The 21,870-nt window shown below is 44.1% G+C and overlaps 1 protein-coding gene across 1 annotated transcript in view; it reads right to left on the reverse strand.

The window, feature by feature from the left end:
* LOC138472117 (C-signal-like) overlaps window positions 1-21,870 on the reverse strand; it is a 323,878-nt gene that overhangs the window by 37,391 nt on the left and 264,617 nt on the right. Inside the window, exon 5 of the mRNA XM_069610116.1 lies at window positions 18,350-18,460. Coding sequence (XP_069466217.1) covers window positions 18,350-18,460 — 111 coding nt within the window. The remainder of the gene's footprint in view (window positions 1-18,349; window positions 18,461-21,870) is intronic.

Consider the following 21,870-nt stretch of genomic DNA (forward strand, 5'->3'; position numbering starts at 1 on the left):
AGGGAGATTCTGCAAAATGTACTGAATGTGTGCCCTAGGCCCACTTTCATAATTTTATTGTAGAGTTGAAAAATGAGCACATATAACCACAAGTGTAACCGCTTGTACTCATTCATTCTTCAAAATCATGAGTATTCTTTCGCCAAGAATGCATTGGTACTGTAAACTTGAGCTGCCTAGAAACATATTTCACTCACAAGAAACTGGTTCTTTCCAGATGTGCTCATCAACACTTCAGGATTCACCGAGTCCTCTCTCGCTCCTACCCCCATTTCTTTGTGAGCAATTGGGCAAGAGGCTGCCAAAAGAGCAGAAGCTGGGCTAGAGAATACCATTTTGCATGATGTTATCACCCAAAGTCAACAATTTGTGTATGGACATTGTCCAATGTGTTGAATAGAGGGAATCATCCCTTCTCTCCAAGGGGAGCCTCCCCCTTTGTAGTTAGGGAGTGGAGCGCACTTTCTGTGAGCAACTCTCCCTTAGCGGACAAGTACTGGTAACATAACACAAGTGGGAGGCAGAGCCAATGAGAGCCGCAGGACCCACAAAATTCAGAATGACTGAGGACTAGAATGTAAAATGCTGGGCGGACAGCGTACGGATTCGGTGAGACACTGAGGGTCTGAGAATCCGAAACCAGTTGGTCAGGTGGCTATGAGTAGGTCATGGTGGACAGGGAGCCCAACCAACTACACCTAAACCAACCCGCGTAGGTATCCGCAACGGCAGCGGTTGCCAGGAATGACGCAGGACCGTAGCACGAAAGGGAAGCAAGAAACTGTCAGAGACACTAACAGAGAAGACAACCGTGAAAGAGAAGCTAAGCCGGAAAGAAGATCCCGAGTGATTGCTGGCCCCAGAGGTGTTACCCCTATGAAGAGACGTAACAGGGGGAACAGGAGTACTGGAAAACAAAAAAGGGAATCATTACACGAGTGGAGAAACTCATCCAAGTGAAATTGGGGAAACTCGAACTACAAAGTTGACAAATTTGAACTGTAATAACATCAGAAGAAATGTCATATTTAAAGTTGAGAAAGATTAGTAAGCCAAAAAGACCATCCAGGGAAGTGGGGAAAATAGCTCAACATTCAAGAGATACAAAAAGGAGCCCGTTAAGCCGAGAACACTACTAGATTATGACAACTCATCACAGTGAAAGGAATGGAAACAAACCCAATACTAAGGAATTTAAACGACCCATAGGAGAGAAAGAAGGTTAGGAGAAGCCCAGAAAATGGGTTCACTCCAATGCAACTAACAGATACCGGGAAAGGGAAGAAGAACCCATGGTGTGCCAGAATCTACAAATGAGTCGGTTAGAGAGAATAATATGCATTAAACTACAAAGGAAGGTAATCAAAATACCAAATAACAAGGACAAACTAGTGCCAGGAAGGGGGAGCAATGATTATCAAGAATGGAGACCCCCAACCAATGAAATATATCACTCAAGGTTGTGCACATACAAACTACGTGGAGGTAAGGATCAAACCAACTTTACAAAACAACCCCAGAAAGATAATCCCACATCCGTTGGCTAGAGACTATTGGAAAGGTAATATTGAACCACTCTAAAGCAAAGCAAAATCCTGCTTCACCAGTAGACGGGAGTCATTCTCCTCGCCTGGCATAGTGGTAGGGTGCAGTAGTGTTGCCTTTGAGAGTGGACTTTGTTTAGATTTGGAAATTTCCAGATGACCGACGAGCACCTTAATTATATAGCTAAGGAACAACATATAGTTACAGGGAGAGATATGCCTTCTTATTTAATAAAACCATTGTTGGAAAAGTCTTCAGAGTCTCTCTGTACTTCCTCTGACCTGCCACACCACATTTGTAAAAACAAGGTGTACTTGCCTGGTAAACTGGTTTATAGGATTTCTTTCTATATTTAATATTTTCAACCGCAGTTGTGAATCAACCCATTTCATTTGCCCTTACCATATTTGTAAATTGCTCAAAGAGCTAAGGGTTTAAGCAACTACCCTTCAAAGCATACAAATCTTCACCAAATGAAAAAGCAAACGCCAAAACAATTATTTGTTGACCTATTCTATACTGTACTGAAGGTTATTATGCAAGAGCTCAGGCAAAGTCCCTTAATGCAAAAATCAAAGATTATTGGCAAGCAAGTACAGGTCTTTGCTTGAAGGTAATCTGTTTTTCGCACCCTGAAAAGGGCGCTCAGCCAATCAGGTAGCTGGAAACACAGTGTACCCATTGAATGTTCCATCCATCCTAGGCCCTTACCCAGGTCTCGTCATCTTGATTGTGGGGGCGGTAAAGCCCCTTAATGGCATCTGCCAAGTGGACCCCCTTCACTGCATTTGTACTTCTGAACTGGTATGTTCATGCTGGTGAAGGATTTTGTGGTTAGCTTTTTGGCCATTGCTTTGGACAGCTCATCTGTAGTTCGGTGGAATGATTATAGACTAACAATAAGGTACGAAAAGCTCCTTTGCCCTCATTACAACCTTGGTGGAGGACCATGGTGCTACTAGCACCATGGTCCATGCCGCTAAGGTTGCAATTCCGCCATGGTGGATGGCGGAATAACCGCCCCATTCCAAGGTAAGTGGGGCAGAAATTCCCCATTCACCAATGGCCCCTTCCCCATTCCCATTTTTGCCCCATAGGGCATAATGGGAATGGGGAAAGGCGATAATTACGGCACCGTAATTTACGGTGCCGTAATTATCGCCAAGATCCCTTTGCGGCATAGCTTTTAACGGCTGCAAAAAGCAGCCGTTAAACAGCCATCCCGCAAAGGGAACCTTGTAATCAGGCGTTAAGGGTTGGCGCCGTTTACGGCGCCGTAAACCCCTTAACGCCTGAGTCGGAATGAGGCCCCTTATCTTGGATTCAGATATAGCACTTGAGCCATGCTTCATGGCCGACATCTATGCCCAAGCTCAGATCCTCTGCTGATGTGTCAACATGATATGGCAGCAAACGTGAACATGTCCACACCACCTCTTTAGCATAAAATTCCAGCCAAAAATAGTTATCTTCGCTGCCGGAGGCCCCTTTCCTATTCAGAGGTCTCTCCAAAAACAGATGTTAAGAATAGCTAGTAATGGTTCAGTATTAGCTTGATGCAGTTGTAGGGCACTTACTGCTCTTTCCCAGGGGGAAAAATGGATGAGGTTGTTCTAGGCCCTTTGGTCTGAACTAAAGCAGCAGAGACTGCCAGAAGCAGTATTGGAGGTGAAAGGCCAGCCAATGTTTCTCCTAAACGGAGGATGACATTTTGTAACTAGGTTTTACATCCAGTTGAGTTCATCGGATGAGAGTTGTCCTACAACTTTCTGCCATTTTACAGAATGCCAGGATGGCACAGAATACCCATGTTTCTGTGCTCCCATACAATGCTCCCAATAAAACCAGTTTCCAAAGAAAGTGGCTCTAGAACTTTAAGATCCTTAAAGTCCTTAAAATCCAGACCCTTTGTGAAATACTGCACTGCTGAGGGAGTTTCAGTTTCGGCTCTAGGTCACTCATCTCCACGCCACAAAAAGCTGGGGAGTCCCCGCTTTGGACGAAGAGAATGCCAGGGAGTATTGGCCAGCACGCCCCATGTTAAAAGTTGAACAGCCGAAAACGGATAAAGAAAGGAAGCTTTAAACACCAAAAGTGAGAATGTAAAAGTACATTTACCAAAGAAGTGAATCTTTGACGTTTGCCGCTATGTACAGAGACTAAGAAACAGTAATAAGTTAATATGTACCTGACTCCACACATTTCTTTGTAAATTCCTGGACGTTACTCCTACGTAGGCACTGGGTGTTGGCAGAACACCTGCATGTTGTGTGCCCCACAGGATCCACTGTAGAAACAAAATACCCCAACTATTCCGGATGACGCCATATTAAAATTTGATTGTGTATAAATAAAGAAACTAAACAACCCACCACCACCACTGAATCCTTATTGTTTATTCCAGTCCAATGGATCTTGTTTAATCCAACATAAACTACTTGACTCATCAAGTAGAAGGATGTTGTTTCAAGTTAAAGATCACCAAGACTCAGAATTGCACAATTGTAACTTATGCATCTGCAAGAACATAGATGAGTAAAAACATACTTATCTACAAAGAATGGTTATGTCACATGACTGTATGGTTAACATGCATATTAGCAGGACAGAGCTTTTAATCAACAATATAGTTATACAGAATAAAAATCATGTACTAGTATAAATGGTGTATTATTCCTGTAAGGGAGTTCCATTTTCTCCTTCTTAATGACGATGTATGATTATTATTATGGATTTACAATATTTTGTGTAGTGTTGGCCGATGCATAATAAATACAAAAATATATACATTTTATTTTAATTACATCTAATATGCATCCTGCTGATTAGCAACATATATGCCCTGAGAAAGTACTAATGTGCAAAACACGTTCTTGGCTCTAATTTTGTAACTTTAATGTTGAAATATATTTTTTTTAAAAAAAGGAAAGATACCAACAGAGAGGTTTTCTTTTAGATACAGCTTGGATGAACCATGTTCCCGTCCCAAAGAAATGCAACAAAATCAATTGACTATTCACCTCGCATGTTGGCTCTTTTGCTGTTCCCTTGGTTAGAACCTACACAATGTGGTCAGATTTAGTTTGAGGTGGTCTGCTTTACAGTATGCATTTTTTCTTTCCAGCCGTGCAATTGATGTTTTATCAGGAGCACACAGGTGTCTTTCAAAGAGGAGGAACCAGCCAAGCACACCTGAGGTGCCCCTCAAACACGGTTCCTGAAGTACACTGGACACAACTGGAGCAGTGGCCGAATAGGGCTTGGTTGTGGAGACACTTGTTTTACTCCCCTTTTTGTCTGTATGGGGCTGCTCTGTCTACACTCTAGCCCTATTCTCCTTTGCATGATGGTACACTTTCATGGTTATTATTAGGAAGGCAGTGTCATGTTCTGCTTCTGGAGCTTCTCCCAGGGCCTTTGTGTCAACTGAGTCCAATGCTTGACTGTAATCCACACATTCTAGGTAAAAGGTATCATTACTGCCCAAGACCAGTCCAAAGGCCTCAAGAGGTCCTCAAGAGGGAAGACATTTCTCCTCTCCATCTGAACCGATTCATTGTTTAAGACTATCACTTTCTTCTATTAACTTTTAGTTATGTAAATATGAACAAATAGGTAGTGACAAAATGTGCATCAAATTTGGGCTAATCTTACATTTCCCCCCCATATAAACTAGGAGAGGGCACCATTGTAAAGGATAGTAACTCCCTCCCCTCAGACAAATGCAACAAATTGACTTAACCAGAAGCAATTGCACAGCTATTTAAGAGACATTAGCGTAACATGACAAAATGACACAGGAACAACCATCAGGTGCTAAAGGTATGACCCATTTTAAATAAAATGACTGCAAACATCTTCGTGAGGATCTCTATTAATCTTGATATTAAAGTTCAACCAGACTAGATCATAAAGTTCTGGGTTTGTACAGTTAGAATGCATTTGTTTTATAATTTGTGTGCAAGAACATGTCAAAACCCAGTAATCTATTGTGTTTGGGGCATATCCTCCCCTTTTGATAACCAGCAAAGATTGAGATATCTTTAGTTTTTGTTGATTTGAAAAATCTTTTTCATCAATTAGATATTTTAAAAGAGTTGAAATGGGCGATCATGCTATTCGGGACCCCAAGACCAAATCTAAACTATCATATAACCCATGCCCCTAAATTACAGATATTAACGCATTCCATGAAAAGATGCTTAGAGAATAACCCCAGCAAAAATCTGACTCTTAGAGCACCAATTTAGCCATTTTGACATGGTGTACAGTAACTACGAAACACCACTTTTTGTTGTTATAGCATCAAGCCCAAATATAATTGGCTCATGCTTATCAAAGTGCGTACTTTTTTAAATTGTCCCAGCTATGCGATATGCCAAATGAGCTATCGATTGTGCCCTACATTTTGTGACAACACCAATGGAAAGATTTACCCCACATAGATGCTTCACATAATAGAAGCTGAAGGCATATTTTCACTCACTACTGTAAACGGGTCTAAACTAGGAGGGCAATCAGCCACAAACACAGAAGACAGTGGTACCTACAAGGAACCTAATTTGTGATATTCCCTTTTTTTCCTCAGTCCCAGTTTATATTTGTACCACAGAAATTCAAATGAATGTATGCACATATCAAAGCACATTTCGTTTAATAAAAGAATGCCAGGCTTAATCTAACTCCTCCACCAAGGTTTCCCATTTTCCGGTTTTACCACCTACTTTTCCTTCATAGGGGGAACATCTCCGTGTAGTAGGAATGGTGCTTTACTAAGGTTCTAGGAAGGATCTCCACATTTTACGTGTTTTCGTGATGGCGCAAGTTATGTCCCCCTCCCCCGCCCCCTGGGATTATCAATAAGTGGAGACCGTAACACATATGGTTTTACAAACCCTCTCGCCAGTGACTGGCATCTAGGTTTTACATCATCCCTCTCCAAAGACCAGTGATCTGAGAATTGCAATAGGAAATCCTTATCGTATAAATTTAACCTGGGCATGCCAAAACACCGTCCTCACTTGCATTGGTCTGAAAATGCATGCCTGCAGAATCATTGAACGTTTTGCCAACTTCCCATAGTAGACTATTAAATCCAGAATACTTTGTGTTCAAGGTTCTTTGGGAAGGGACTGGAAGAGAGCTACTTTGGGAAGGGACTGGAAGAGAGCTACACACGTAAAGACTTAAGTAATGGACTAATTTTAAAAGCATTAGTCCCCACCACTACCACTCAGATAGGTTTAAAGCGCTCAAATGTTGTTGGGAAGCACCCAATTTACCAATAATAGGACAGATTTATCTTCCTCACATCAGGCACTTCCCAACTTTAACTATACACAATACTAATAGTGAATTATCATAGCAAGATGACAGACAAGATAAATTAACAGTTTTCAAAATGTTTTTTATAAGAGGGTTTCCATGTGTTATGATCAGTGCTAACACAGCTAACGTGTTTCGACTCTGCACCTAACAGTGAGACCCAAAATGTGAAAACACTGCGCGTGATACATGTAGTGAAAAGTCATGCTTGATGCATCAAACAACCATGTACAATTCCATGTATTCCGGGTACAATGGTCGGGAGGGAGACTAGAAAAAACAAACGGGACAAGCGATTAATGTGATGTACACATATTCCTAAAATTAGGAGACTTTATATATTTTATACTTTTCACTTTGTCTACACCATGGAGCCTACCCAAATGCCAAGTTTCAGGTTCGTAGCAAGTTGGGAAGTATGCTAACCATTTCGAACACACACACATATATCCACATATGGCAAGGATAAGCATTGCAGACCACTAAAAGAAATAAAAAAAGAAAATTAAAAAATGTATATCTTATACTTTTGACATGGTCTACACCATGGAAACTACCAACATGCCACAATTCAGGTTTGTAGCATGTTGGGAAGTGCACTTCCCAACATGCTACAAACCTAACATTTGGCATGTGGGTAGGTTCCATGGTGTAGACATTGTAAACAGTATAAAATATAAATTTTCCTAATTTCTTTCTTTCTTTTGTTAAGTGGTCTGCAACGCTTACCTCTGCCATGTGGCTCTTTGTGCCATAGTTCTGCCGTAGTCCTACGTAAACTTCAGCAGTTTATTGTTCCTAAATTTTTCACACTATCAGCATTTTAGCTGCCACTAGCAGCACTAGCATTTTAAGTCATGCGGGTGGCACAAAACACTGCTTTTGCTGTGGGCTACATTGACCCACTCAGCAGAATTCCCATCCATAACCAACCTGCGCTTCTGCAGTCAACAGCAAAATGGCTGCGCTAGCTCATTGGAGCACCATTGCATCAAAACTGCGTTTGGCAGCGACAAAAGGGTGGCTGAAACCATGTTGCCAAACACCTATTGTGCGAGTTGGAACACGGAGCACATAGAGAAAAGTGCCAGGGTGTATTCTTGTGTGCACCAAAAGAACCGAATTGAAACAGCGCTGCTCTGCAATTTGCAAAAAGTTCCCATTGAAAAGGGAATATTTTACACTAAAATAGATGCTGTCCTGACACTATTGTCATCAATTCCACATCACATTGCTTTTTATCAATAAGGCTGTCATGCCCATCCATATTCACATTGTGCTTCATCAGAAGAGAGCATTATCCCTGAATGACAGGCTATGTCATTCCTGGGCTGAAATAAAAGACACTTCACTTTCAGCTGGGCGGGAAAACACTTTGTGTCAAAAATAAACCCTGCAAAAAGAAGCCTTAGCTCTCTGTGCACATGTCAATTTCAGGGGGCCTTTGCCTTGTACAAACTGCTGTATAAAAGAAACTGAATAGGGCTGCAAAATATTGGGAAGTCAGATGGAGAACCGAATTGAAAAGAGAAATCCTAGCAGCTATCACAATGTCAAAATGGGCTTTTACAAACCAAAAGAAAATGCTGGTTTTAAAACTACAATGTTGAATAAAAACTTGTCACTGCCTAGCAATGTAAAGGTTTTTTTCTGGGGAAGATATATGGGATGTTTTACTAAACAGGCTTGTTTTTGATTCAGAATAAAATAAAAGGAATTAAAATGCATTGCTGGATTTTGCAAGCACCAAAACAGGTCTTTCTGCTGGCTAAACCAAGTCCTTCCCCAAAAGGAGCCACCATAAACCTCCGAGACACATGTGATAATTGCTAGCTTGGAAAACTGAATAGGACCAGAAGGCCACATATCACATACTAATAAGACTTTTGTCTGTGCTCCGGGCTGAGGCAATAGATTCTGGGACACCAACCTGTGAACTGAGGAAGTGGCAATAAACATTCAATCAAACTGGGAAACCCCCCCAGGGCCACTCTGGGCTGAAATGACAGTTGGTGATAGCTGAGAAAATAAATGGGCCAAGTGAAGGAAAAAGGCCATCCCCATTTGTTTCAAAAGACTATTTTGATTAAGAAACTCTTAGACTTATCTTTGCAACAGGACTTCGCAGGAACGTAAAAAGTTAACATTGTAAATGTAATTTTGTGGTTTTTAATTTAAGACGTTGTAGCCTTCACTTCCATATTGGGAACAGAAATGGTAGAGAACTGCATATTCTAAGGAAAGTGTACATGATGCCACTTTGAAATTCCATATTGATATGCCTAATAATCTATACACATGGATAAAGTTATAGAATTTTAGGTCAAATATTTCTTACTGAAAATGACAAAAAGTTGTTAAGCGGAGGAAACAGTTTTACAAACTGGAGAGTTGGACTGGTACGCTCTGCGTAAAATATATAATCTGCCTATGTAATTTGTTAAGATGCCACAAACGTAAACATGGGCCATTAATGTCAAAACTGGGTTGTGGAAAAATTAACTGTGGGAGGTTCTGGACATAGTAAACCCACATCATAAAGCTGATGTAATGTTTCTAAAAGTCCAATCAGCTGATATGAGGGCGGTAACAATCACCCCTGTCTGTCCAATCCAGTTGTTAGGGGCGTACCCAGCCTACGCCTGCCCTACCATGTAATTCTATGATGTCACCAGCTTTTATATAAAGGGTGGGAGCTCACAGACAGACTCTCTCCTGAATTTCCAGTGCCTGCGTTCCCGATATTCTACATTCATCTTGCCAGATTCCAGACTCCACTCCAAGTCCAAAGCATAGCTGACTCTATCCCAGCAAGGCCTTGAACTAAAAACCCCACACAAAAAGGGGAAAAGCTGTGGTACCCTTTCTGGGGAGCATCCAGAGTCCACACCAGCTTTTTGCCCGCTAGCTGCAGGCCCGCTGTACATCTGCCATCCAGCTGTACCACTACCTGCATCCAGCTGTACCTTTGTAATCCAGTGACCAGACAGGCCCATCTGTGGTTCTGCCAGGAGAGTCTGCCGCTATCCGGCACCCGTCGTGCAGTGACCAGAATCCGGTTGACTGTTCCAAAATCCCAAGCTCAAGCTTGGACTGTGAGTATCTCCCCATCCTATAGAAATGCATAGCCTACCCATCTTGATCCTTTGGCTTGTTCCACTCTCCCAGTAACTCTATCCATACCCTGGTAACTTGTTTAAAACTGTTAGAATTCTCTGTGCATCCTGTCCTTGATTTTCTAGTCTTCGTGCAATTCTTTCATTCACCTCATCTTGTAACTCCTTAGCAATACTTGGAATAATTTAAATTAAATTCCCACATAGATCTGAACGCGGGGTGGAAGGGTTAAGTTGCAAATTAACCTTGGATCGCACCGTGTCTTTCTTTAACACTTTAGTCTGAATAATCTAGTTTAAGCAAAACTTGTCCTTTTTCTTTTCAAACAGATTTCCTCCCTTTGACGGCTTTACTTTACCAAAACCGACCCTCCTTTTATCTTGCAAATCTCATCTAGTTCTTCAGCTATAGCCCTCGTTTCTCTCCCAGCCCAGAAAAACGCTTTCCGATTCAGTGTTTTTCACCCGTTAAAAAACAAAAATTGACATTTAAAACTGCAAATGTGTAAAATGCAACTTTTCCATGTGTGATTTGACTGCACTGGGTTTACAATTTCAATCTGCGTTGTGAACTCTACGCCTTGTGTGGTAGCTTGCCTTATAGTTGCTAGTGATATGATAGCCCTGAGACATGATGTACTTATGTTTTATCACATATTTAATTACACATATAATTAATTATTTGCCAAAATCTGAGTGCCATTTTAGGCCATTGCAAAGGGTTTAAAATTCAGTTTGCTTCCTCATATCCCCGATTACCTGCTGCTTCTTTCTATCCACTCGGAATAAGCTTAATTGTGGGTTGAGGGAACATTGCAGGGGGAAATCTTTACTCTGGTGCTATCTATCCTAATTGAAAAAGTGCTCCTATTCAATTGTGCTTTGGATGTGGTTTTCATTGCCATTATCACCCCATTGGTGATTGCTGCCCAACACTAAAATGTGTGTGATGTGCTTTGAATTTTAAAATAAGCATTGCATTTTCACCAACCGGCCTGGTTCATGGTCCATTTTGACCCAGGGTATTTGAAAAAGGGGGTGTGATCGGGTTGTGTACCATCTCAAATTGAATTCGCAGAAAATAAAAAGAAAGGCATCTCAATTGAGCGCTACCTACAAGGCTAGGGGCAAGGGTCCTGGTCAGGTGAGAGTCGCCCATTTGAAATGCTTAACAAAATGGTGTATCTCTCTTCAATAGTGTCTGCAATGACATTCGTCACATGGTGGCAAATCTCTCTTGGTAATTACAGAAAATTCATTTCCCACAGAAGTTGATGAATGTATGCCATCTCAACAGTACAAAGCTTACATGCTTCAGCCGTACACATATGGGTACGGCACTTCTAGCTTACATGCTTCAGCCATTTACATATGGCACTTATGTTGAGGTCGCTGCTGCCTCGGCAGCAGATCGGGACACCGATAATGTTGCTGTGCAATTTCAACGCTCCAAATCAAAGCAGCTGGAATGGATTTACAGGCTTCATGCTTTTCTCATGGTCAGCTTTATGTGGCTTGCTCCAGAATTTGTTCACAGTAGCTCCTACAGGAAAGACTAGCAATATTGTCTACAAAACAGCATTGGTTCAGCAATAATAGTATACCAATGACGGTAGTAGGCAAAGGACGCCATCCAGTACAAATGAAACTCCCTATAACTCTCATACAATAACATTATCAAACATGGTAGTGGTCAGAAAGGTCTGCTGGGACAAATCAAACTCGGAACGACACATGGTCCCCTCCACGTGTTGTTATTCGGCTAACCCAAAACAACCATGCAACATCATCCATATTGGTTCATTGAACACACTTCAAACTAGGACTGAAGGAGGAATTACTGTGCGAAGCACAGGTACACCTGCAAATCCTACCATAATGCAACCTAATCTAGTCAGGACTAAACCAACAAATCTATAGGGACAAAGTCCTGCGCATGGCAAGCCTAGCAACTTACAACAAGTGGAGTCCAGCCCTACAATAGGGCCAGGTCAAATTCTGTAAAAGCTGAAAAGCATTCTTTACCACTGAGCGTTGCCAGCAAATGAAATGAGTGAGAAAATGCCTCCTCTCCTTGCCAAAATCTCAGATTCCGTTCATGCTTGGTCTACTGCCCTTACTCAGCCAAATTGTCAGGTGCCTCCGAGTGTGGGGATTAGAGGCTGGCTGCACAGCCAGGTAGACATTGAAGGGCAGATATGTAAAAGATGTGGGAGCAAGCTTGTAATCCTTTCAACACCCTTGTTAAAGCCGCTGGTTCCTCAACACAGTGCTTGCGTCTTTTCTTGCAAGTGTCCACCATTCCCCTGTGGAAAAAGTCAGCCACTCCTGCCATATGCAGTCTGAAATTCTAAGCTCTGCAACAACCATTGAGCAGTGGACGGCTGCTGATAACCATGATCCACCCATTTAGATCCCCATTTCACATCTCCTTCACAACCAGGTACTTGTGTGTTTAAATGTCTGTGACAAGGGGCACAGCTTTGTATTCAAAGTGGGTTATCCAGTGTGAAGGCATCATAAAGCAAGACACAGACAACAGATTCAGAATTTAAAATAAAACACTATTAACTTAAATGTCATAATGGAAAAAGTCTACCTTGCCCTGTGCTAAGGTGGGATTTCCCTACCGAAATGAAACTAAGGATAGTCTTCAAAGAGTCCAACTGAAGAATCTGTGTCTAAAACCTATACTTGCTCTCACAATTAATCTATACAATGTGTAGGGATGTCAGCAATCAAAAGTGTCCAACATAGGATTCTGAGCTTCTTCCAACTCGCATCTTCTTTTCAGCTCCCTTCACCAAATATAAAACAGTTCCAACAAAAGGTCTCAAAGTTACCTTTTGTAAAGTTCCAAGCAATACAGTTCCCAACACAAAAGCACCTTGAGGCAGAAAATGTTTCACGTCTCAGGGTTCCCATCCCCAAGACTTTGGGCTTCAATACAAGTCTGGTGGTAACCCTGCCGGTGCTATATTTTACCGGCGCCCGACTGCCCGGTGCCACCGGGAGATTACAAGTCCGGCAGCACGGGAAGTCAGGCACCAGTAAAATATAAGTCCCTATTCCCATGGAGTGGGGACTCGGAAGCACCGCCACCGTTGTGAACAGCACCAGCACTTCCGTGAAGGGTCTGCCTACCATGGCCGCTGTTCCCGGCAGGGTCAGACCTGTCGGGCCCAATGGCCATGGCAGGCAGACACAATGTGCCGGTCCAGAAACAAGCGTGCCGGTGAGTTTATCAGCACCATTGTTTCCGGACCGGCAAACTTGTAATGAGGCCCTTAGTTTCAGTACCACATAAAGATCCTTTGTCTTCGTTGGGCTCTTTGCAACACTTGCACCCTCTTTTTATGTTTGGTTTTCATGTACATATCTTGGCTGTATTAGGTTACCCTTTAGGGTTCCAATTAATTCTGCTTTCTAGGTATATTTCTGTTATGGATAGTTTCCTCATACACACGACAACTCTGAAACAAAGTATTTATTTTGAAAAGTTCAAACGCTTGCACACCAGGATTCTCCGGGGTTCTCCCTCATTAAAAACTCACTGGTCGCGTTCACAGCTTTCCAAGCAGTGTGGGACACACGGCCTTCTGCTTTTCAAGACAGGAGTCCAACTCCTGCCCCTCAGGCACTCCTGTGTTGACCGCTGAACACAGGTGAACAAGAATCTTGAACACACAGGAAAGGGGCAGTCTCTCCACACGGCTCCCCTCGCACAGTTCAGTCTACTCCACGGAGCATCAGGGCGGACGATTCCCTGATGCTTTCACCGGCTTTCCAGCCGCTTCTCCTGCCGCTTTTGTACCATTTGGTATCCCAGTCGCTCTCCCAGTCGTTTTCTTTGCTGCTGGGCTGGTCTCCTTTTTTTCACCTACAACCCCTTGACAGGCTGCAGGTGTGAACGTCCCATTAGCCCTGATTGTCCACAATCAACGGGACATGCCTGACCCTCACAACTCTTAGCAGGTATCTTCCCCGTCCCAGTACCAGAGTGGTAAAAGAGTGTAGTCTTCATTGCTCTTAGTTGCCTCTTCTTCGTCCCAGTATTGTCATATTTCATATTTGAAGCATTGAGGGGAACTGGCTTACAACAGCCCAGGAAGGTTGGGGAAAGGTTGAGTTAGTCGTCAATAGGAAAAGTGGGATACCATGTCTCACCCAAGGATGCCCCACTCCCAGTCCCCAAGGACCCTCTACCCAGGTGATCCTCCCTCGCTTCTGCACCCCCAAGGTCAGGATCTAATAGTGATGGCCTTTCCTTGGCTGCCTGCACAGAGGATCCAAGGGGTTTAGGAAGAGAATGCCCTTGGGTTTCTCACACCAGCTTCACCCACCTTTCTTTCCAGTGGGGAAAACCCCTACCATAGGGGACACCTATACTGCATAAGGGGCCCTCTCTTGCTGTTGCTAGTTACTAGCTCCTACCTCCTTTCTCTAATCATCCAAGGGCTTCTCCTGTCCAGAAGAGACAGTCTGCCTACGGTTCTGACCATCCAGCCATAATGAGGAGGGTGCTGCATGCTAGAAAGTTCTATTGGGTAGGTACTGTCCCAAAGGGAAACCTGAGAAGGCCGGGAGGAAGATTTGCATAATGATGCAATTTTTAACTGTCTCTTTGTGCACGAAGCCCCACTAACATGCTGACAGCACCGCCTATATTCTACGCTCCATTCAGTTCTTCCAATCAGTTTCCAATCTGATTCCATTGCCTCCTGCTCCTTGGATGTTCCGGTTGGTGGTTCCTGCCCGTGGGTAGGCTTTACATCTGCATGGGTGAGGGGCATGTGGTCAAGCTCGGGGAGTCAGAATCACTCATTTATTCCTGTGCGAAACCTGGCAAGTCTGTTCCTCACACAAATCTTAGTACAAAACTAAGGTAATTGCCTCTCTCAGATCCCATCCCGGCACACTCTACTCCCCTCTCCAGGACCCTGCTTCATCCCTCTCAGCCCGTGAGTGTCTTAGAAATATCCAAAATTAGATACATGCTGATCACCAGCCTAACCCGCCTTCTACCCACCAGCACTTGTTCCTTCCTCTCCTGTCATTCTTTTCCACTTCCAGCAGAGCTGGCAATGATCTTCCAGGCTTCAAACCAATCATGTGCTCCTGTGGACCTCTTTGCCCTAGAGACCACTACGAACTAGCAACCCTGGCCTACTCTTCCCTCCCCCTATTTTCACCCTAGTCTAGGAGCTTCCCTGCCTACCACAAGAAACCTCCCATTCTTCCCTTCATGAAATAAATATGCGACTGACCGCGATAGTCTAGCCAACTACCAGACTGTATCCCCCCTCACTAGTCCATTCTCCTTGGGATCAGCATTCAATTTGATCACTCCCTTCATGGAAACTAACAGGTTCTGTGCCTCACTCCGGCCTGGATTCCATAGCATATGAGAAAAGAGCACAATACACATTGTGGAAGCCTTATAAAGGTGCTAGTCAAAATAATAGTAGAAGTAAAGAAAATGCAGCCTTTGGGCTGTTATGGCAGTCCACAGTAAGCGTTCAGTGTTATTGTCAAGTGTAGTAGTGTTATTATCAAGTGTAGAGTGTTTCTAATCAAGTAGCATGAAAAAAGAAGCGAGTAGAGATCTTAGTATTATTAGTCAGAGTGTTCTCTGTTTGTGCCGAGTGCAGCACAAAAGCGGCGTTCCTCCTGCCGATCGGCTGTAGGCTTACGGCGGACTATGATAACAGCCCCAGGGCTGCATTTTCTTTGCATCTTCAATACGCCTTTTAGTATGGAGATAATGGTAGTTCAACCCTAATACTGTATGATTACTTATGTCCTATAGTCATTTTGCCTTGAAAAAGCCCCCCAGGGCGAAACATATTGCCATGTAGCTGGCAACAGCTTGAGCATTCTGTGTAATTTGTTAAGCAAGGGCTAAGAATTCTGTAATTCTTTAGAACTGTCTTAGTTATTGATTGAAAGGTAGTTGGACAACAATCCCCTTACTAATCTTCACACTCAATTTTGAATCAATGTGCTTTGTGAATCACAAGATTTAGTGACGTCATGATTTATGATTAAAACTTCCAAAACTCGTGCACTTATTTTGACTAGCATCTCTATAGAGCACCTGCAATGGGGATTGTGCTCTCTTTTCTCATATACTTTGACCCTTAGCGCTTGGTTGTGCGCGTAGATCCCCGCAGTTAGCAGATCTTGTCTAACTAATCGCATTTTGCTTACACTGGATTGGAACAATTCTTTAGGTTTGACAACCAATTCCCTTTTGCTTGGATTCCATATCAGGCACTCCATGGAAATGGCAGTCACTCACATTTCCAATTACCTCACTGCTGCTCAGCTTTCCTAACTCTCCTCCATTCCCATCCTGCTGGTTCTCTTCTACCATTGACAGGGTCGACCAGACCTCCCTCTCCAATAGAAACGGTCATTCAGAACTAGACTGGATTGCCTCCTGACGATTTTTTTAAATTATTTTTTCTGCATTTCTTAAATCCTTTATTATGACCTCCTGGAAAACTGACCTCTCTGCTCCAAACACAATCCCTGTCGGAGATTTTCAAGGGTGTCATCAGTCATTTTCTCTCAATGCTCAACGCTTCTCTTGCAAACTAATCTGTTCCTTTGGCTTCTCTTACTGTCCATTTGCCAATGCAACCCACACATCTTCCTTTTCTCTTCCCTTCCTTCAACCCTACCCTCTACAAACAACTGTCTCACGACCAACCAAGGCTGGAGTGCACTCAGGCGCCTCATGATCCACTTTCCTAAGAGAGAAAGCATCCAACTCCCAGCTCCCAATGTCTTACCCCTCGCACCCTCCTCTATCATTTCCCGCCTGAGAATCTATGTGATCAGTGCGCCACCCATAACTGCGCTGACAAAAATGTCGACGCCAATTACGGCGCTGCGCAGTGATCAGATAGATCACTGTGCCCGCATTTCCCTTCCCGACCCCCCACCCGACTTCCCTTTACGGTGGCACACTGTGTGCAGCCTACACCCTGCTATCCCTGCGACGTCAGTTCCTCCCACTAATGTGGGTTAGAGCCGACGCCGTAGGGAGCTTTTCTCCTTTTTCTTTTTTTCTTTCTTGTCCCCCTGCTTACCACAATGTTAAGCGGGGGACATCCCGGCAACCCCAGCTCTGCTTGGGCGCATTAAATGTCAGCCTCTTTGTGTGCCCCAAAGTTGCGACTCTGGGGGTGCACAAATGAGGGCGACATTTTGGTAGGTTTCCCCCCTGATCTCCTTAGCTTGCTGCTTGGACTCCTCTGTGAAAGCAAATTAAAGCTACAGCAATTCATTACTTACAATGTGTCAGTGGCCAGGATAAACTTCCACAACACTTCCAAGATTCACTCAAACCTTACATACCGCACTACTAAAACCTGGATATTGTTTGTCACTCACAGCCATCTTGACTGTTCAAGCTTCCTCTTGGGTCTCAGCCTCTACTCCTTTCTCCTCCTCTAGAAAAAGCTCATCTTTGAGACATCCGCGCTCAGAAAATGCCCACCAACTCCATTCAGAATGGCTCTCTATGCAAAATGGGCGCCTCTCCAAAGGCCTTCTGGTACTCCAGCCCATTTATGGAATAGCCCCCCTTAACTGACCAACATTGTGTCCCTTTACACTACCACTCGCACCATCCATTTCTGTTCCTTCGCCCTCTGTGTACCACATCACTGGTAATCCCTCTGCCTGCAATTCAGAAACTTCCACTAGCGCCCCCACCAAACTACCCTCAAATTAAACCTTTTTTTAAAAAGAGAAACCCACAAACCTATCCACGCAAGAAGCCAGCTTGCATGTAGGGGGAATCTTATCACCTCAGTTCCCACCTGCCTCACTTCTGTAGAGAACCATACTCAAAGAATATCTACTTTTTCCATTGCCATGTAAACCTTCAAGCAAGATTGTGTTATGGTAGTGCTTCTCACAGACTGGAATGAATTCTGTATAGTTGTATTTTGGCAATGTTTAAACCAACACAGTAGTTCCAAGGATACTTACACTAGCTAGAATGGCAGAAAAGGCAATGATGGAAATCGGCAGTTCCAGTCCAGACATTCCCTCGAACTATTCTTCTGGATCACAGGAGACATCAGTTAATCGATTGTATACTGGGTGCTCCCTCTTTGCTGAACTACCTGGTTCTTCGGCGGTTTGAAGCTAAAACCCAAAGGCTAGCTAGGGATATGAGGGGGTCGTGACCTGTGGAGAGGCATTTCTCGCCCCTTAAGTTTAGGTATTAATTCAGCACAGATACAGAGAGATTACCTTTTGAAGTCGATTGAGAACAATTTGTTGCACCTTGCTAACATGATACTGAAATACATCAATTTTACAGTCTGCACATTCAGTGTACTTACCTGAGTTCCGCCCATATCCGTTTTCACCCAACCAGGGTGCAGTGACATGCAGAGGATGCCCTCACATTTCAGATCCGCAGCAAGGCACCGGGTCACCATGTTCAGTGCAGTCTAAAGAACAGAGATGGCAAGAGTGAGAATTACTAACAGAGGGAGAACACAATGCACCTCATGTACCCTCCCCTACACATCCACAACTTCTCACGTAGACAGACATGTACGTCACCTCCATTGGCCTTGGCTGATTTCTGTAATCACTCCTTTACCACTGGATCTTTCCCCTTTAGCACTCCCTTGTGCAACCCCTCCTCAAGAAGCTGTCTGCCGATCCTACTTGCCTGGCAAACTATCGCCCAATCTCCATCACCCCTTTCCTGGGCAAACTCTTGGAAAAGCTGGCCATCTCCCAGCTTACTCTCCACATTGAATCTGTTAGTTGTCTCCATGACTATCAGTCTGGCTTCAGAGCTACCAGAGGCATATTGCTCTCCTGAACACCCGTGAAGATCTGCTCTCTAACCCGGATTCCAGCATTCCTTCTGTCCTCATCGTCTTTGATCTTTCCTCTGCTTTCGACACGTTCAACCACTACATACTAATCAATTGACACTGCGAGAATCTGGGCATTACGCATCAGGCCCTGGAGTGGCTGACCTTCCTCTTGAACTGCCCCTCAGGTCCAACCTGGTCCCTTTCTTTCCGCCACCCCTCTCTCTACCTGTGGCATTCCCCAGGGCTCTATCCTCTCACCCCGGTTTTTCAACCTCTACTTGGCCCCTTTTTCTCCTCACATCTCGGATGTTGCCAAGAAGTCCCACTACCAGCTGCAACTCCTAAAAGGTACTCTTCCCTTTCTCACTTCCCCCCAGAAGCTCACTGTCTCTAGAGCCCTTGTTCTCTCTAGGTTGGGCTACTACAACAGCCTCTTAATCTGCCTTTCTCTACTCTCCGCAGCTAAACCAAACAGGACTGCGAAACATATCCTTGGCCTTAATTAAGGGACCATATCTCTCCAGTCCTGAAATCCCTCCACTGGCTCCTGGTGGCTGCAAGGATCAAGGTCAAGACCCTTTGCACTGTCCACAAGGCTTTCTGGGGCCATGGCCCGCACTACATCCAACACGCTCTTCCAAAATACCTTCCTTCTTGAGCCCTTTGCTAAGCTACCTCAAACTCTAAGGGTTGGATACTTTTCCAGGCAGAGAGTGGAGGGTAGATCTCTCTCCTCTGCAGGTGCTTCCCTCTGGGATGGCTTCCCTGTCCCTCTCAAACTTGAGCTGGACCACCTCAAGTCCTGGAAGCAGCTCATCTTCTCCTCTGCTTTCTCTCTCCCTCCCCTAATGACTCACCTGACCTACCTGTCTGCTGTATACAACTGGTTGCTTGGCTACCCTCCGAGTCTCACTGGGTACCAAGCTCTTTCTTGATCAGTCACCATTGCACTGCCTCCGGGCCTACCACGCACTTGGGGCTGCAACTGTAACCCTGCAGTCCCTTGTTCTCCTTGTTCTACCCAGAACCTGGCTGCAGTTACTCAGCATTGCTGACCCGTTTTCCCCTTCCTTCTCCCTTGCACCCCCCCCCCTTATTATATTCATATCATGGTTTAGAGTTTATGACTCACTCATCTTGCCCAATCTGCCTGGGTTACCACTTATCGTCCCTGGCAGGTTTCCTTGAACATTATTGTTTTTACATTTTTGTGGGACATGGGACCAAAGTCTCTGCATTCTTGTTTAGAAACCTACAGGTGGGGTGACAAAAAAGATCTTCTGAAGATTGACCACTGTCCAGGCCTATGGCATCAGGTCAGACTTAGGCTGGTGCTTAAAGCAATGCAGATTGAGGTCTGTGGAGTCTTGACCTTATTTCCACTCAACCCAAGATATCATGACCCACAATTCAAGGCATACTGGCCATATAGCTGTTCACACTTTTATTCTTACTTTCTGTCCTTGATCATAGCTAAAAATGATTATGTGATCAGTAATTATGTGTTTAAAAAATAAAAGTATGATGAAATATGTGGCTGTGTAGACTATACCAACACTAACCCTTAATCATATTGTGCTCCATTCACTAGTAAAGTGTGGTATTGGCACTGTACAACTTCATGAAATACTGAAGGGCCCAACAAATACGAACCACTGAGGAAAAGGTCAAATCAATATCAATATTGTCCAGTGCAAGCGCCAATGCCCCAACGAGTCAATCCCCACCACCCGCTCTGAAGTCCTTAACGGGCTCCTATGCCTCCCATGCCTCCCATGCAGACTACAAAACCCTTTGAAAATTCTTGGTCTGACCCACAAATCATCATACAAACCCATGCTCTCCCCACAGAACTACGTTATGCCTTCTTCCAAACAAAGTGAGTAACATAAGGTACGGGCGGGTCACTATTTATCCACTACATAATTTTGAATAATTATACTATAGGCCACTGAGCACAGCATCTGAGCATACTAGAGTGAGGTTTGAGGCATCTCTCAGGCCACAAACCAGCATACTAAGGAAGCCAAAATGGGTGACTGTGGAACTCAAATTTCAAGTAGCCCTTTCCCTAAACCAAATGTTCATGCCGCTCGCAACCCTTAGCAGGTAGCCTGTGGTAATCGAGTGGTGTTTCCAGATGGTCTCTTGCCCTCTTCTGTCAGATCGCAGATGCTTGTTCTGCTGCACATGGGATGCAAAGTATCCATGAGGGAGGGTGAGTGGTGAGAGGGGGAGAAGAGGGCAGAAGGGGAAGAGAAGGGAAATCAGGAAGGAGAGGGGGGATAAAGGGGTGGCAGAGGGACTGAAGGAGAGAGAGGGGAGATATTGGAAGTGGCAATGTGAGCTAGTGAAACGAGACTGGTCTGCAAGAGGCCACTGGTGGGAGTGCAGGGTTGCAAGTTGTTTTGTCTTGTAAGGCCTACTCCCCCTTCCTTGGCTAACTGACTCCCCTCTAATATCTCTACCACCTTACACTAAGCACACCTGGCCATTGCACATCAATACTAACCAAGGCAGGACTAAGCTCCCCTCTTTAGCACTATCACATTTCACCACATGAGCGGCTCACCAGACTCAAAGTACTGTAGTCCATACGATTGTGGCCTCTTCCCTATGGATAACTTTCCCAAGTTTCTCAGCAGACCCACTGAAGGCAGATTGGCACCCAGGAACCGGGTTCTTCTGACCTACACCATCAAAGCCACAGGTTTGGATCCGCCTCTCCCACTATCCTATTAATGACCCCCACCACCTTTTCCTTACAGAGCCAAGCAGAGAGAGGCCACCAATAGTGGAAGAAGGGCGCTTTACAAGACCACTTACAATGGATACATATTTTTTTTAATTACTGGCTACACGAGCTCCGAGTGATGTATGGAGCCTCATCAGTTTAGTCACGCTGCCAATTTAATAAAAATGTGTTGTAAAAAGAAATATGAGCAGACTACCATGAGGTTTCAGTGCAGATTTCCTCTGAGGTAATGTTTGATAAAACACTGTTGCCATTCATCATTTTAAAATATGCA

The sequence above is a fragment of the Ambystoma mexicanum genome, chromosome 8 (genome assembly GCF_040938575.1).
Source record: "Ambystoma mexicanum isolate Mex_15411 chromosome 8, UKY_AmexF1_1, whole genome shotgun sequence".
Classification (NCBI taxonomy): Eukaryota; Metazoa; Chordata; class Amphibia; order Caudata; family Ambystomatidae; genus Ambystoma; species Ambystoma mexicanum.